Raw genomic sequence first — 19108 nt, forward strand, 5'->3', positions numbered from 1 at the left:
CAGAGGGCACAAGAACCACATTCCTTTTATAAAGCTGCTTGACACTTCTCTCTAGGTCACTTTCCCCTGCAAGGACACATTGAAGACAATCACTGGCCATCTCTCACTAAATATTTCTAATCTTATTTGCAGTGTGAAAACCTGTGAATCAACGGCTGCTAAATCAGTGTCTTGAAACCACGATCTGCACTCACTGTCTTCTTTTACATTTTATTTTACTGTGATTAATGTAAAATAAAAAGCTAAAAGAGGACTATTATGTGTGCAGATCATGGTGTCAAATACTAAATAAAATATAAAATCTGCAACATCATCTCAAATAATATTAATAATGATATAGAACTAATTGTAAAATAATTTCCATCCAGTAGGTGAAGTGTAGCATGTCACACACTGCATGGGAGGACACTGTTACTGATCGGTGCCCTGAATATATTTAAATCTTTTTTGCATGACAAGTGCGGTGAAATATCAACTGATCAATGAAGATATGAGGAAGCATTAAAGATGTGATTATTCTAAGCCAGTCTGATATCTCATGGATCTTTGAAGGGATATCTAACAGGAAGTGAGTTAAAGTGTGTATTGAGTGTTCCCCATACACGCTTAGCCCTTTAGATTTATCATGCAAATCACAATTTGCAATATCACAGAAAACCACAGTCCCTCTGTATAACAAATATTATCTATTGCACTATGATTATCAGTTTAGAGACCATGTGGCTTGGACAGAATACAGCTGTTATTTAGAGATGAAAGTGTGAAAGTGCATTCGTTTTTCTCATTACCATTTCAAGGCTGGCGCACAGGCACACACTCAAATGCACAGATACGTCAGTTCTATGATTCGCCCACAAGACAATTTACCATGAAGGTCTCCAATCTCTTACAATTTCCACATTTGGGGTCCAAAAAGATAGGACGTTTTATTATAGGGATATAATTACATGAACCATTTAACCTGAAAAACCTTTTATTCTCAACCAGCTGAGATAAACTGCACTGATGTTCTTTTCAAACACAAATGAGCAGTCCTGAACAATTAAACCAGTGATTTGTTCTGCAACAACAGTCATTTTATAGAGGACGATGTGCTGATAAGTTAACTACAGAGAACACAATGGCTTTGTTTTAATCCAGCTTGTTTTTTCCCCACTGACTCTCCAAGGGCAGAAAGCTCACAAGAGCTGCTTGTACAGACTTTATTTGTCTTTCTTGGACCGTGCATCAAGACCATATATCATCTGTGATTTCTTGCTATCGACCAAGTTCCAGCACCTGAATACCCTCTCCAGTAATGCCCTCCCTCTCAGAGCACTTACAAAAACAAAACCAGTCAACCTGCAGCACCTGGAACCATTGTGGAGCTATAATTCTCCTAAGAGACACCCTGCCCCATCCTGTGTTCCCTGCCCTGGGCTTGGACTGCGGCTTTGTCCCAGCTCACAGTTTTCCTCTTTCCGCTCCTCCCGGACACTCCACATAACTCTAATTATTGGCCCACCCCGCTGATCCCCCTAAAGTTCAGCTGCAACACCTTCAAGGACTTCCTCTCCATTCAAAACAACCCCGAAACCTGCCGCTTTACCGCTCTCTGATCTGTGGGAATAGAGAAACTCACAGCATGGGCCGCAGAGATAGGATTATGGTAAAATTATGAGGAGTAAGTGTGTGTATAGATGTGTTAATGTGTGTTACTGGAGCCATCAGCCAGATTTTCCGCTTCCAGAGAGCCCTAAAAGGTTGCCAAGGGGAAATAGCGCCTGTGAAGCAATAGCATGAAGCAACTATTTCCTCTTGAGACTGTTATACAGTATGTGCATTTATTTGTGCTGTAAGTGACTTTTTGGAATGCCACACACGAAAATATTCCGCCTTCCTTACAGGTACCACAGAAATTGGTGTCCTGAGGAATCAATGTGTCTCGCTGACAGCCTAACCAGAAACAAAGCGATGAAGATGTGATAAAAGGCATGGAAATCTGTATGCTTTGTCAGTTGCATGTTCATGTTTTTGAATGTCCCGGAGAAAGGGCATGTGGTTAAAGCGATGGGGGTGGCTAAGTCTGACAGAATTCGGGAAACTAAAAATCACCTGCAGCACATTTAAGGTCAAACATTTCATTTTTGGGAAACAGGAGTGTCACAAAGTTTGCTAAAGTTCTCAAGTGCAATATTGTAACTTTAAAGAAAGAAAGAAAAAAGCAGGAGAAAGAATGAAATGCTTTTATATACGTTTTTCTGTGGTGCTCTCTCAGGTGTTTTTTATAATGGACACTAAATTAACAATTTTTCTTAACTAAAAAAAAAAAATATATAATAATAATAATAATAATAATAATAATAATAATAATAATAATAATAATAAAATCTCAAAATATCTTCTTTGCTTCAACGGAGAAATAAAGTCATACAAGTCTGGAAAGGCACAACATGTGGGTTAATAAATTATGACAGAATTTTTCATTTACTATTCCTTTAAGGGAGCAAAAGGACATTGCAACACAGAAAGGCCAGGGGCCATCAGCTGTATTGTAATCTGTTTCATAATGGATGTGTCCGTGCACTTGCAGAAAAGACAAGGCAGACAAACACAGGGTCAGGACATGGTGTCCTTGTGCATCCTGGCTAACGTATTTGATTCACATTCTGTAAGAAATGCATCCCACTGCTCTGCATCTTTATTTTACTAGAGTTACCTGCGGAAAGCACTATATAGAGGGATGGAGCTGCTTTGCTGTTTCTTTACTGATGCTCTGTGGTGCAGTTGACCCTGTGATCCAGTCCCTTATTGAGTGTTTCACAAGGCATTGGGAAACTCGCACATCTTAGCTAACAAAATATTCTCTTCGGCTATTGCAGTAAGCAAATGGTATGCCAGGAAACAGCACAGACAGCTTTTGGAAACATAAAAAACCCTTAAATAAGATAAAAAAATAAAAAAATAAAAAATAAATTAAATATATAGTAAATAGTAAATATATAAATAATAATCAAGATCAGTATTCAGTATATATGTCACTGTGACATTGCTTTTAGAAAAACCAGTCATCAAAATCAGACAAAATTGGCCAGTTAATTATTTGCATATTTCACCTCCACCAGAAGAAGCAAAACATTAAGCTTTACATAACAACAAGCAATGCACTAAAAAGGCAGTCTGAAACAGCAGTGCATCGAGAGAGATTCCTCTTTCCTTTTCCAACCACTCTGGAATTGCATATTATTATTATTTTTTAATTAAATTAAAAACAAAAATGCAAATAAAAGCAATTTCACTAGTGCTCTCAGACCTTTGGACCCCACTGTATCCACTGTGTATTTTTCTTCTTATATAAACACCCTTGCAATGTGTGCAAGAACTGAACATTTTGCCCTGTCAATAACACTAGTTTAGCCTAACATAGGAAATCATTCTTAAAGAATGTAATAAAGCAACCTCACACTTATATTTTTAAAGAGTCTAACACTAAAACAGGTACATGGAGTGAGATGTGCTAACAAAAGCATTTTCATTCTTAGCTACAAAGAATAACATACAGTTGAGCATATGTTCACAAAGACTGTCCAGAATGAAGTTAAAACTGAACAAATATTGAATATGAATGTAGCTATTCCCTTTCTAAAAGCACATAGTCGTCATGTTATACTGCGTTTGTCTGGTCTTCAGAACTTGTCAGAACTCCAAGGAACTAACATTGTTTATGGTATTTTCTTCTAACCAGCAGAAGATCATATACTGTTTTCTTTTGCCTTTGTGTTAAGTTTTCTTACCACCAGGCATAGATCTGGTGGGGACACCGTTGATTATCTTCTTCTGTAGGATCATTGTCCAGCATCAAAACTAATGCTGTGAATACATGGAAACGGCACGATTCATGACAACACTGAGGAACTTTGAGGCTCAAATCTTGTGAATCACAGCTGCTCATTATTTTTTAAACATCTGCTTGTAATTACTATCAGTCCTGGCTTTTCTAACCAATTGTAGGATTTTGCAACCAAAAGATTGTCTTTTTTATTCAGATAGAGTATTATTTTAAGAAATTAGTACGTTTGTTTATCATTCGCTGCACATTCTAATGGGATGTTATAATAAATTAAAAATAGCACTATATCTGTTGTTGAATATTTATTTAAAGTCTTTAACGGTTAATAGTTATGCTGCATGTGTTCCCCATTCTATTGCTCAATGTCAGCAAAGATAATGCTTAATTGTTAAGGCCTTTATTAATGGCTCTCTCTGACCTCTAATGCCTTATTTGTTTATCTTTGCAATCCCTGTCCTCTCATCTGTCTCCTGCCGTTGTAATGTTCCTCTCTCATAGGCTTAGTTATGCTCTGAAGAACATTCCAGAGTTATCCAAGCGGCCAAGTGCAAAACCCCAGTGTGACAAAATGCTTTTTTATATGATAACTACCATTATCAGCTCATGCAGTAAAAACTCCAGCACACATTTTTATGGGTAGCCATAATTTCAAAGGCATTGAAGGGCTTCTTTTTCATCGTCTTGTAATGTCAAATATTACACTGGAGTAAGTATTAAATATGTGATGTCCTTTTTTATTCTTTTTACTTACATGCACTGCCTTGTTATAGTACTTGATTTACTGTGCATGGTTCTGTTCTCTGATTCAATGTATGACTTAAAAAAATATTAAAAATAAAAAATATATAATATTATTTAAAATTTTATGTCAGGTAAATAGTGCTCAGTTTTGAGGAAAATGGTTGACGTTTTTGCTGAAGCGCTTTAGAAACCTTAATCATTTTCCCGTTTGTATATTTTTGTTTGATGAATGGAAAAGCTATGATTCAGACCGAGTTGTACACAATGTAATCGCACACCCTGGAGTCTCACTTAACATTCATCATCTTAAAACTCCAGGAAAAAAACAAGCGCAAGAAAGTACCATTCAAACATCAATCATTCAACGCTTGTGCTTTACATTGCCAAAGCCTTGCCAAAGCACTACAACTAAAGCTCTTCAGTGTAAGATTGCAAAGATTATTAATTATCAAGAGAATAATACAAACTCATAGTTTTGAAAATGGGGACACATTTATAGATGAAAAGATAAGACGTCTCAGATTTTCCTCAAGTTGCATAACAACGTTTTCCAGCATTTGCAAAAGGAAGGACTAAAGGGTTATGGGAAGAAGCTGGTCGTTTTGGCACAACATGTGGGTTTCCTGTACCGTTTGACAGGATAAATACTGAAAGGATCTGAGTTGCACTGATTACTTCACAAAAGTCATTAGTGCAGATGTGTGCATTAAATCTAGCTAGGTGCTGCGTGAGTGATGGTGGATTCAACTATCTGCAATGGCCTGACCTTGTAGAAGCACAGTCACCTCGGAAGACAGATACTGCGGTAGCCTGCCGGGTGACGTGGGGTGATGGAACCTTTAATATCAGAGAGAGCCACATTCACCAATGTCCTCTTCAAGGGGAAACCCAGACACATTTACAGTACTCGGATCAATGGTGCAACAGAAGGAATCCGCAGCCCTGTAAATCGTGATCGATATCTCAGTGTCCTACCCAGTGTCCTACCCAGATCATAATTTATGAAGAACAATGGATTTTTCATAGTCAGGGAAATGGGGAGACGAATGGGGGGAAACACAATTTGAAATATATTTTTTAATGCAGCTTCATGCGCAAGATGCCAGATGCAAGCTTCCAAAAACAATCGAAAAGTAGCGCAGTGATATGGAATAATGCATTTTGTAGGAATAGTCTCTAACTAGCCAGTTGGCCGGTAACTTTTTTTAATTAATTCTAACAATGCGAGAACAAAGAGAATGAAATATGGTTTAGCTTGATTATCAAAAATACATCTGATCCACTGTGTGTTTCACTGTGATTTGTGAGTGGCTCGGTTTAGAATGTTGTCAACCAAAGAGATGCATTTTCAAACAAAACTTTTCCAACTTTGGGTCAAATATGGACTAAACCAGCTGTTAGGTTAAATTTTATAATTCAATTTTTAACCCAAAATTTGGGTTAGTCTATATTTGACCCAAAGTTGAGTTGAAACAAACCAGCATTTTTTTTTTTTTTTTTTTTTTTTGGAATTTGTCCTGCAATATAATCTATAAGCAAAGAAATCAAAGAAAGAGAAAATGTATAAATATTAGCTTTGTATTTTTACTGTAGTTACATAAATTATTATTATTATTATTTTGCTGAGACTTTTATCAAAAGATGAGCATTTATAAGTATAGTACATTATTATTATTATTATTATTATTATTATTATTATTATTATTATCATCATCATCATCATCATCTAAATTCTAATTACATTAAATATAATATATATTTTTATGAAATCATTTTTAAGTATTATCGTGATATTTCTTTATTGATTTATAATTTGATTAAATAGTCATAAATTAGATAATTTATAATAATATATAAATAATAAATTATTATTATTATATGGAATTATTCTTTCTGTTTTTTAATGTAATGCATACATAGTTTCATGGCTGGTCACTTTTCTCAAGTGGCATACAGTGTGCGCGAGATAAGATGCCTGACGTGTAACCAGGATCACTGGAAAGGTATTTACAAGCATGCAAACAAGAGCAACGGGGTTTCATAAACTCTGCCAGCTGTCAGTAAGCTGCAGCCATTAACAAGTCTTCGGTGAACCCGTTTTCTGATTCATTTACAGTACATTACCACCATCTATATACTCCCACACCATATTGACTCGGAATACAAAATGATGAAACAGCGTCACATATTTCAAACAAATGCAAATCTATCTGATTCCTGTCATACTATGCATAGTACAGTGTTTGCACTAGCAGTTTTTAATTAGATAATGTAGGCAGCTCAGCAGTGTGTATATAATGCATAATGTATTTGTAGCTGAGGCAAAATTTGACTATGCACTGTCAAAACTTTAGAAGATGTCTTTAGTAGTCATGGCAGATTTTGATGCACACCCTGCTGATTCTCATTTTCTTAACCTGTTTCCCGTTGTTTTTTCTTCCCATTACAGGGCATGGCATAAGAATCTCACTCAAGTTTACCTGGCGAAATGAAAGTTAAACATTCAAACCTTTCTGCAGCCACTGCATTTGTATTTCACTCACCCAGAACAGAACTCTTCATTTGTTATCACTAGCCCTGCAAGAAAAGCTCAGCATATTTACTGAAAATCCAAATCCCTTGAATGTGAGCTACCAGTTAAGCTCTCTTAGCCAGAATGCAACAAATTACGCAGATTTTCTCTCACTATTATAGAAGTATTCTGTGTTCTTATCGATGTGAATTTTAAATCTATTGATCTACGATTGCTGCTTTTATAAGGCAGGCCCAACTTTGATTGCTGGACCAAACCAGGGTTATATTTTAAAGAGTTTGATGGAAAGACTCAGAGAGAGTCTCTTTTTTAGAGAATTTTGATGGAAATGTGTGCCATTCTTACTTTTGGATTACAAAGATCATAACAGTTTATCATCGTGCAATTGTTCTGCCAGGAGTATCTCATGCTAGGCTCAAGATGGTCTGGAAGAGGTCCTGGAATATCTGAGATGTATTGATTTGGATCCTCATTGGATCAGAACCAGATGAAACAGCCCACCGTCTAGACAAATAAGGTCTCTAACTCGCTGACAGATTGGTGTCCTGATTGAAACCGGTGCCATTATCAAGAGTGGGTGGATGGTCCTTTCAGTTAACTTTAACCCAACAATAATAACTATGTTAAGGTGAATTTAGTTTGTGAGTTAGGATTTGTCAGGGACACTTTGTGTTGTCTTTGCGCTTCCTTTTGATTTGAATGCCAAATGTGACTTTTGTTCAGTTATTTCCTAGGCCTTAAGTAAGAGATCATATGAATGCAAATTCAGGTAAATGCATGCTGCTGTCCCTGTCTATTCATGTAGCTAAATTTAGTATGCAAAAAAAAAAAAAAAAAAAAAAAAAAAATCAGTAACAGCAAATGTAAATCTTGACCTTTACATTTTTGTTGTTTAACACAATGCAGTGAAAGCATTGTGTATTAATTAAAAAATAATTAAATGAAAATATTTTGTAAAATACATGTTTCCTTTTTATTCATACACTGTAAACTATTATTTTCCACAATTGTAAATAAAACGATTATTGGAATATGTTTTCCAAGTTAAATTTCATGTTTAATTCAATGTGTTACTTATAGCTTCTTTGTAATTCATTGTTAAATTGACCAGAAATATCCAAGTGAAAATTCTTTCTACATCATTTTTCAATGTACTTTTTAAAAATTATTCATTAAAAATCTATCAAATTAAATATATTTAATCAGGCATAAATAATTTGAACATACATTGGAATATTTTCTACATAGACCTGATTACAGAAATCACACCCTCAATGGTGGTGAATCAATATCTACAGCTCAGGTGAAGAGAAATCATTACGTGCAATGTTGATTTAGCGTCTGAACCAAATAGAGACATTGCAGGACTGTGTACAGAGGCTGTTGTAGAGGACAGGCTATTTTTAGAGCTGCAGGGACACACAGGTCTTCCTTCTGGCAATGTCCATCACTTCCTAAACATGCGTCATGTGGCCCGCCAAAGACCTCGGAAGAATTGTTTCATTGCTCTGCTGACTGGTTTCCTCTCTCAGTAGTGATCAGAAGTCAGACAGTAGAAGCATAGTGTGACATTGAGATGAAAAAAATTAAAGGAAACTCAATTAACTGTATAAACTTGGGAATTTGGAACTGTAATCACAGCAGTGATTGAGTAGACTGATACATTCTTGTTCAGCATTCAATTCGGCGTATTGGTTTCTTTCTTGGTTTCTTTCATGAAATTGAGAAATTCCCCAAACTGTCAAACTATCAATCCAAGTAATTTCAGTATTTATGTTTTTAGAAAGCGTTGTATTTTCAGTGGGAAAATTACTAAATTATTGTTATCATAAGTCTCAGGCTGCAGAATATGTGCAGTGGCATTTTAATCCTTTTAGAAAATGTTTCTCACTGTGGTTATTTAGTCTGTGTTTATGTTTAACAGAAACTATGTTGTTTTTAACAGTCTGGGTTAAGGTTAAGAGTTTAAGGTTTTCTGGTGCTCAGATATCTGTCTAAATAATTATAGAGTGCACTTTGAAATGAAATTAATCATAAACATGCTGTGATTTTTATTGATTTTTTATTTTCCCCATCAATTTGGAAACTCTTCAGTATAAATGGTTTTAGATTTTGGACTTATTATACAAAAAGACTCTGATAACCTGATCTAGGAGGTTACAATTCCATTATCAGTTGTATTTTTAGTGGAGACTTTTTTAAAACACTAATGAAAATAATTGACTCAGCTGACACCAAATGAAAAGATGAATGAGTCACACACTCTGAAAAATCTTAATGAATTTAGTATGAGGAAGGAGCTTTGGTATGCTCTTTTTTCACTCTGCTTTCTACGTTGTGTTTTTAATTTTGTCATTTGATGGGAAATTAAAATACATTTGAGGATTAGATCAAGTTCTAATCTGGGGGGAGTTTGTTGTCCTTTTTCCTGAGTGATTCCTGACAAAATTATTGCAGAAAGACCCCATGAGTAATTTTTTTGTTGATAATATTAACACTTTATGTTATAGCTTTATTCTTTTAGTCCACTGTCATTCCTACAATGCAGACATTTACTGTAGGTAGCAGTTCTGCTGATTGGAGAGTAATTTGGTGCTGCGATCCAATCAGAAGAACCTAATTATCATCTGGCCTATTTCACCCAGAAGAGCATTTGCACTATATGACAAATTATCAATGAACCTTTAGAGAAAATAATGACATCAAAGTGATGTTTTAAAATGTAATCTTTCAATGAAAATGTCTGATCTACTTAGATCTGTCATTTGCAAACATAACTTCCTGGAATAAATGGAAGATTGTCACACAATGAAATATAATGGTGACTCGCCAAGTGCTAAAATTTCACCTTTAAAATGTTACTCAAACAAAGCATAACATGCTGAATGTCTCTCCAGTTAAACTGTCTATTTGTATTGTATGTGTAGTGATAATTTAAACGATAGAGCTGTGCATTAGCAAGCAAAAAAGATTGGTCAAGCATTACATGTTCTCATATATCAGCTGTAGCACTTTGCAGTGTCAAGAGGCGGTCCTGAAAATCAGACCCAAGTCCGCAAAACTAAAGCAGTCTGGTCTTGGCTGATTCAAAACAGACCTGCTGGACTGAGCGCAGATCAAGGTAAACTGGAGGAAATTTGGTTTCATGCAGTCACGTCGCCGTCTGGAAAACAGCATGCAGTTACGATGCCAAAAAGACAAGGTCAACGACCTACCTCAAAAACTGCTGTTGTTGGTGCGAGATGTATGCGCAAGGACAAAGCTCTCCGTGCACTGCTGGCTGCTAGAGGACAAGGAAAGTCGGGACGAACGCTGAAAGCGGTTCCGCCGGTTGAGGTAGTTGCCAGCTGTCCATGTCCTCTGTCTCTTGCGGAGGTACTCCTTGTAGTTTTTGGTGAGCAAGGTGTAGAGGAACGGATTAATGCAACTGTTGCTGTAGGTCAGACAGGTGGTCAGATAGTTAATGTTACGCTTGGCCTTGGTGGAGAGATCCAGTTGAGGCCGAAACTGACCTAGAAGCTGCCAGATCCAGAAAGGCAGGAAGCAGGCCCAGAACAGGAGCACGATAGTGAAGATTAGATATAGCACCTTCTGGTTTGGGAGCTTCTTGGTCTGCTTGAACGTCTCCGTTTGGGAAATCCAATAGGTTCGTGCCAGGCATATGTACAGGTACCCGATTATCACCCCTGGAGCCACAATGCTGGTGCCAAATAGACAGGAGATGTAAATTTTATATGAGAGAGGGCTCAGGGTGGGTTGACACATTGGCTTGGAGCTTTCCGTCATCAGCTGGATGCTGATGATCATGGGTAAGGTGAGAATCAACGAAGCTGTCCACACCAAGAGGGCGATTGCTTTTCTGTAGCTCTTCGAACGTTTGACTGTATCCAGAGGCTTGAGGACGGCAAAGTAACGTTCTGTGCTCATGACAGTCAGGGTAAAAATGCTGGCATGCATTGTAAGGAAGTCCATGCTGATGAGGATCCGACATCCAACGTCTCCAAAGTACCAGCCCTTCAGGAAATGTGTGCACACCACAAATGGAATCGTGAGCAAGTAAAGCAGATCAGCTAGTGCCAGGTTGATGATGTAGATGTACATAGAGGCAGCCGAGCGCATGGAGTGGCACATGACCACGAGAGTGTAGATATTTCCAGACACCCCCACCAGACACATTAAGGACAGGATGGTGCCGATGGTGAAGGTGGCAGCCAGGTCTTCAGTAGAAGCTTCTACTGGAAGCTCAGTGACATTGGAAACCTTCTCCAGCATCGCCACTATGGGCTCCATTGGCACAGTGTTCATCTCTACAGAAGAATTAATGGTCAAAAGTGGTTAAAAAAAGTTGTTGAACAGTTGTTTTGCTTATAGACTTATTTTGCAATTATGCTAACATTTTTATAATCTAAATTTAATCTATGATACATAATTTGAATTCTTCTCAACAAGTAATGACTATACTATTTAATTATAAATGTAATTATATATATATACAGTACAGACCTAAAGTTTGGACACACCTTCTCATTCAAAGAATGACTATGAAAATTGTAGAGTCACACTGAAAGCATCAAGGGCTATTTGACCAAGAAGGAGAGTGATGGGGTGCTGCGCCAGATGACTTGGCCTCCACAGTCACCGGACCTGAACCCAATCGAGATGGTTTAGGGGTGAGCTGGACCACAGACAGAAGGTAAAATGGGCCAAAAAGTGCTAAGCATCTCTCGGGGAATTCCTTCAAGACAGTTGGAAGACCATTTCGGGTGACTACCTCTTGAAGCTCATCAAGAGTGTGCAAAGCAGTAATCAAAGAAAAAGGTGGCTACTTTGAAGAACCTAGAATATGACATATTTTCACTTGTTTCACACTTTTTTGTTATGTATATAATTTCATATATAATTCCACATGTGTTAATTCATAGTTTTGATGCCTTCAGTGTGAATCTACAATTTTCATAGTCATGAAAATAAAGAAAACTCTTTGAATGAGAAGGTGTGTCCAAACCTTTGGTCTGTGCTACATATATACACACACACACACACCAAAATGTTAATAATAGGCATGCTAAACAATTAGTTAACAGTCAGAATTGGTCCCTGTACTAAATTGTTACCAAATAATTATATTATTATAAAATGGTATTTTAACCAATGGTTTAAAGTCAGCCGTATTTTTTCTTTTTCTTTTTTGTGCCTTAAATTCAAAACCATGATTATATATATATATATATATATATATATATATATATATATATATATATATATATATATATATATATATATATATATATATATATATATATATATATATTATAACAATGTTTTAACCTGTGGTTCATACAGTATAATATAAATATTTTTTTGAGAACCTTAAAATTTTAAATCAACTCACCTATTAATGAAAAAAAATTGTGAGATGGATCAACTTTCCCACTACTTGATGTAATCACTTTAAAGTCAGCTGATTTCAATTGACTATCAAATGACTAATGCTTAAGCATCAGCGAAAGATTTAATATTTAAAACTAGACCCTACACCCTCAAATTAATGAAATATGCTTATTTATCATAACAGTTTTTTTAGATAAGTGACCTCAAAAGTCAAACACAAGAAGAAACAATATTGCATTACCTTAATTGGATTCCTCAGATGGCGTAGCTCCAAGCAAACAGACGTTTAGTATTTATAATGAGTCCAACTCATGGTTTCTCCTAAGAGTTTACTCCTGGATTCCTACCACGCTGTCAGCAAGATCCTTGTACGGCAAAATGAAACAATTCCAGTAGACAAAAAACAAATGGCTTAAGCTGTGCCATGTGTGTTAGGACACACAGATCACATCAATATAAGTCATAAGCAGGTGCTTCAGCTATGCAAGAAAAACTTCAGCGGAACACTCACTATATCAGAAACCTGATTGGCAGATAAGAAAACAGGAAAAAAAGAACAAGGGAAAAAAAGGGAAAAAAGTGGTCCGAGCAGAAAAAGGACACAATCCTCTTAGATGGGCATGCACAAGGAGGTGATAACATTCAGCTACAGATGGGTTTCTAAACCATCTCCTCCACTGACAGAGTGCGTGTCTGCGAGGGGTAGAAAGAGAGAGCTACTCACACACTAGCATAGAGTGGGAGGGGAGATGAGGGCGAGAGGAAAGGAAAGCGAGAGAAGAGAGAGATTGGTTGGGGGGAATGCATCGTGTGATGAGGCATTCTGGAAATGAGTGTGCTTGTGTTGTTTGTGAATGACTAATGAGCTACAACCATAGCTCATTCATTCATCATATAGCGGACAGAAGATTGCCACACATGGGATTTGTATTACACATTTGAGTTTCAATATAAAGAGAAATAATACTAAAACACAGAACACAATGTACCATAACAAGCTGCTATAGCAAAACGGAATCGAACAAAAAACAGGTTTAGGTCTAGGTAAAAGGTTTTTTTTTTTTTTTTTTTTTTTTGATGGAGGCAATTTAGCTTTCGCTTCTGTCAAGTTCCTGTTAGCGATGCAATCACAATTTTCTCTACTTTGGTGTTCCAAGGTAAACATTTTGCAGTGTTGATTTCACATAATAATAACAGACTGAGTCATGATAGGCAGGAAAAATCAGGACTGGCCGAAGTGGGTGTAATGCCCTGTGACAAGTCCTTTACTTTAATGATGCCATGTTGTTTAACCTAAAGGTCATCCCTTGAAATAATGCACTGGAAGACTATTCTCAGCAGGTACTTAATACATACCAGGGAGTTTTCTGCACTTTTATGAAAGAAAGCCAGCCTTGTTCAGTTTTTCACAAAGATATGTTACCCTTATAGAGAGGAATTCACTTTCAGAGCTTGTTTATGACTCTAGTGCTGTTGAAAGTGGCAAGATAGCATGGATTTAGAATAACCTTTAAACAACATACTCCAACATTTTTATTGGATCTGCTATGGAGTAATAATTTAATTTTTTTTAATGATTGAAACATTTTTCTATATATATATATATATATATATATATATATATATATATATATATATATATATATATATATATATATATATAAACATTTCTCATTGGGAGGGTGAGGAAAAACAATTATGTTAATGCATAATGTATCATAAATTGACAAATAATTTTTCACAACATTAAATAATCTAGGTTAATTTAGAAATATATTAGTGATTATTTTTTAATTCTTTCTTGTTTGAAATACACTTATATAAATGTACATGAATATTAACCTACAGTATATTAATAAACACTAAAAAGTAAAGTTAAAATGTAATGTAATTTAGGTTCATGACACATTAAAATCATGATGTAAAAGATATACATTCACATGAAATGCTTTATCAAAAATACAAATACAATTTTTTTTGTGACTAAAAGAGATAAAAGCTCTTCTCTGCAATTTGCATACAGTTTTAGTATTCATGTGGCAGTCAGGGGGATTTAATGTTATGTTAACACATGAGAAAAATTAATGTCGGCCTCCTTCATCATGCAGTTAGTCCTTGCAAATCTGTCAGAGCACCATCTCAATTAATGGGAGACCGTGAGGCAATGAGAGGTCAGAGCAATATGCCAGAACACTCATTCAGAACTACGTCAACAGCACCTCACTGCAATCAATGGCTCTTGGCTTATCAAAGAACTTATTAGGATTTGACTCCGTCAATTCCAGAATACGGGGGGAAAAAAAACAACCGAAAGAGTGGAATTATAATGTGCCATTTCAGCTGAAGTATTCAAGTCATTTTTAGTCAACAATATGAATCTGGATCTGGAATACTCAGGAAGTGGTATCTCAGACTTTAATATAGCCAGGTTCATTTGATGGCACACTGCCTCGGATGGAAAATAAAGTTCAAAGGGCTGGAAATGAGGTTGGGAGTATTTTTGCCCTTTCATATATAGATGAGCAATGCAAGTTGATATTATTCTCTGGTGCACATGGCAAACACCATGCAGCTCTAACATTTTAGAATAGCTTGTCATTTGTTCCGGGGAATATTATTTGTAGATCAACCATTTTGCTCTTGAGAAAATTAGCTGTTCTCGTCTCTACAGGCCTGAATAAAGATCATCGTAACCTCATGTCAAAGGCAGTTAAAATGTTGGGTCTATTTATGCTTGGATTCCAAGACCACACTTTGATTAATAGATGTTGTGCCGGTCTCCTGTGGCTCCTGTGAAAGTTACATCTGGAGGACATCAGGAAGGGATATATGGGAAAGGTAGGATAACACAATATGAAATAGAAAATGACAGTTGAGTCAGCCAAACAGCATGAACACAGCACAGAGTTGAATGTGTTTGTCTGTTGTTGTTATTATTATAATAACAGTGTACAGACTGCTCAACAGAAATGTGGAAATGATTGCAGGAGAAGGACTGGTTCTTGTTTGGGTGTGAGTTTGTCCCGGAGCTGACGATACCCAACTGATGGGTCCAATTGCACTAAAGTGTTAGGTTGAAATATTGATGTGATATCAGCCAGTGAAGGCTATGTGGGATCTGTCAAATCTGAGTCAGGCCCTCCCTAGGTCAGTCCCACTCTGGCCAAATCAAGCTGATTGGCATGCTGTGACGCATAAATACTGTACTAAATCGCTCTCAATCATATCAGTGGCACTGATCCATGCCTTTGTTGTTGATTGCCCTTTTCTGTTTTCGATGCACTACACAGCCTCTTATTCTTTTACTTTTAAAATAACATTTAGTTGGTATTTGTGGGGACTTTTTAGCAAGTTAGTTATGCAAGTAGGAGGAGGCAAATATTTTTTTCTGATTGGATGAATTGTTACTTTAATCAGTTCAGTCTTTATGAACGAGTCACTGAATCATTCATTCAACCAATTTGTTAAAGTTCATTCAGGATGAAAATACCACCACTTCCTTTAAATAAGTATTTTGTTACCATGAAAAAGGCACATTTTATGTAGTATTAATATGTATGAATATACAGTAATATAGACTGACATTTGTCATGTTGTTGTTATGTGACCTACCAGGTTCAGTTGCATTGTGTCACTGCCATTCACAAATCCTCTCAGTGGCCTCATGGGATAGTAAAGTGTCTATTAGATGAACACTTCAGAAGAAGTGGATCATGGGGTACAGTCATTTTGATTTATGTTTTATGAATACTGTGAATTTGCACATACTGTACTAATCATTTCAAATACTGTTTGTCGCCTGCTGTAGTAGGGAAGTATATGCATATTTTGTTGCTTGCAGCAGGCAATTTTGTTTCTATTATATCATTATTTAAATTGGTGTACCAAAAATAGAGAATGTGACTGATATCAATACTGTGTCTAAAATATAAGGTGATCCATTTTATATTTCTTATTGAACATCTGTATAAAAAGTTATATACTAGCAATCTTTTAGAATGAGCCGAATGTTCAAGCATTTTACAATGCTAAAGTATGCTGCAAAACATGATGGGTCAAAGCTGTACATCTCATCTCAGAACATTCACTGTATAGGCCTATATAGCAATCATATAAGTGAATTTTCTGAGATGATGTTCAACTTTGACACTTCAAGTGTAGACGGATTCAGTGAAGATATGTGTTATTTCATACATCAGTCTCTTCACCCATTTTATCTGCCATATTCACCTGATGCTTCAAACTCAGGGATACACTCAGAATCAAAGCAGACAGGCTGTAAGAGCTGAGGAGCTTTTCATCAAGCGATGGGAAAAGCAGCAGGAATAGGAACACTTTGTGCATAGAAATCTGAACAATGTCTTTAAACTGTGCCAAAAATCCCACATCTAAAACATCAGGAAACCCTTCACTCACTACATAAATACATGATATCCATCTCTTGAGTGGGGATTTATTGTCCTTGCGGATGTTTGTCTGGTGATGAAGTGCTTGGCCCACTGCCGCCTTTGCCAGGGTTGACTGACAGCAGGAAATCACCTTCTGAACACAGTGTTCTTACAAACATGGAATGTCAAGAGGAGTCACGTGTGGTTATGACTTATGTCAGGACAACGCATCTGCTGACAGCAGTCTTTCCAATGCACCTCCACAGTGTCTGGAGTCACCATTATCACCATTATAGTCATTACCTGTGCTTCTGCAGTGACTGAATCAGCAAAGATGTGGTTAAAGCTACAATGTGGCCTGCAAGGTCTTAGTGTCTGCGTACCCTTACTAATTAGTTTGAGGCATGGTGTCATATTCCTGCGTTGTCTGCTGCTCTGATACCACAGTCATCCGGAGGAAAACTTTATTGCTCAGACATTTCTCCGTCATTGGTTACTGTGGAGATCTCATTCATGCAACCTGAAGGTGAAGCATGTAATTTCTGCACCAGCGCCGACAACCAAATGGAATTTTATTTTTAATAAGCAGAAAAAACGTATAAATAAGATTGTACGAATTTGCATTAGTTTGACACTAATTTGCCAAGTTGTTAAACAGTTGTGAATTGCCACAAGAGTGCTGTAGAACAGATACACTGCCAAAAACAAAATATAAATCAAATACACTGCCTCTAAGAAATTAGTGTTTTTCCTCTCTTAAAGGCACTTATGATAAGCATTCACGTATCAACTTATTCTGTAACAAAACCCCACTGGACTACTGGCTGTGGACACGTCTCTATGCCATCTTAAGCCTTTGCATGTGCCTCTGTTTGTTTGTTTACTGGAATCATTTTGAACAGTTTCTTCAAAGGTTCACAAAAACATAAAAGGTAAAGCTTGAAAGAACACTTCTTCCTGTGTTATAGGCGTAAAGGAAGGAGAGAAAATAAAGAGCGAGCCAAAGTGAAAGAGAGATAGAGATGCTTGATTTAGCTATAAATGGCTGCAGTGGTATGTACAACCTAACACCATACTGCCCTCTAGCACCATTTGAAAATTTAATAGGGTTTATTTATCATGCATCCCTGAGAGCCAATCACAACCTTCAGTAGAGATCTAATATTTATTCTGACAACAAATTAGGTAAATAATACATTTATAATTGAAACAAAGTCAGAGCTGTTGCCCTGTTTGATCACCTTGAAAGGAGTATAATTTCTTCACATGCAGCTTTGATGCCTATATTAATGTATGTCTCTCAAATAAAATAAAATAAAACAAAATGAAATAAAATAATATTTATTTACATTATACTATATATATATATATATATATATATATATATATATAATGTATCATAATGTTTATTGAACTGTTTATCTCGAATATACAGTAGTCATCAGGGACAACAATTTTAAGATGACTGCATTGATGACTGTTAAGACTACATAATACATTAATAAATGAATATAACAACATATGAAATAAATGTTTAATTAATTTCAGAATAAATATATAAGGATTTAAATACATGTATATACACATTTTTAAATATATACTGTATGTGTGTGCATTTATATATCCATAATAAATATGCACAGTGCACAGTTTGGATGTGATTAATTGCAATCAATCATTTGTCAGCACAAATATATATAGTTTATTTATTTATGTAAAAAAAAGAAAAGAAAAGAGACAATGTACATTAATCAGAATTCATCAAATTAGCCCAAAGTCTAGTTTTCATTGGTAGTCCCTTTGCCAGATGTTATTATAAAACCTTTTCGTGTGATGATTTACATAATCGTATTCACAACCTACTCTTTCAATTAATTTCAATGTGCTTGACTGTGGTGAACAACAACTTAAATATGAAGCTTCTGCTGCTCAGCTAATTTAGCAATTTGCTAAAAGAATGTGCTAACGCTCACCTGCCAGTGTCATTCAGAAAATTGGTTTCGCTGAATGTAATTAATATTCATAAGGCAACCACTCCCGGCACACTTTGCGCACTGAGCCTCTGTAGTTCCTGTGGAGAAAAGACGCACGCAAGTCATCCTTGACGAAAATGTGTTTTTATATTCATGACCAATGTTTAAACCGTATTATTATGCAAAAATTCTATAATTAGGATTCCAAATAGCATCTCATATGAGCGAATCCATGACATCTAGGCATTTTAAA

General features: G+C 36.1%; 1 protein-coding gene across 1 annotated transcript in view; it reads right to left on the bottom strand.

The window, feature by feature from the left end:
* LOC113111500 (urotensin-2 receptor) overlaps positions 1–13450 on the bottom strand; it is a 29960-nt gene extending 16510 nt beyond the window's left edge. The window contains exons 1-2 of the mRNA XM_026276271.1: positions 12736–13450; positions 10319–11410 (exon numbers count right to left, since the gene is read on the bottom strand). Coding sequence (XP_026132056.1) covers positions 10320–11408 — 1089 coding nt within the window. The 5' untranslated portion in view covers positions 11409–11410; positions 12736–13450 and the 3' untranslated portion in view covers position 10319. The remainder of the gene's footprint in view (positions 1–10318; positions 11411–12735) is intronic.
* Between the last annotated feature and the right edge of the window lie 5658 nt (positions 13451–19108).

The sequence above is a fragment of the Carassius auratus genome, chromosome 12, assembly GCF_003368295.1.
Source record: "Carassius auratus strain Wakin chromosome 12, ASM336829v1, whole genome shotgun sequence".
Lineage (NCBI taxonomy): Eukaryota > Metazoa > Chordata > Actinopteri > Cypriniformes > Cyprinidae > Carassius > Carassius auratus.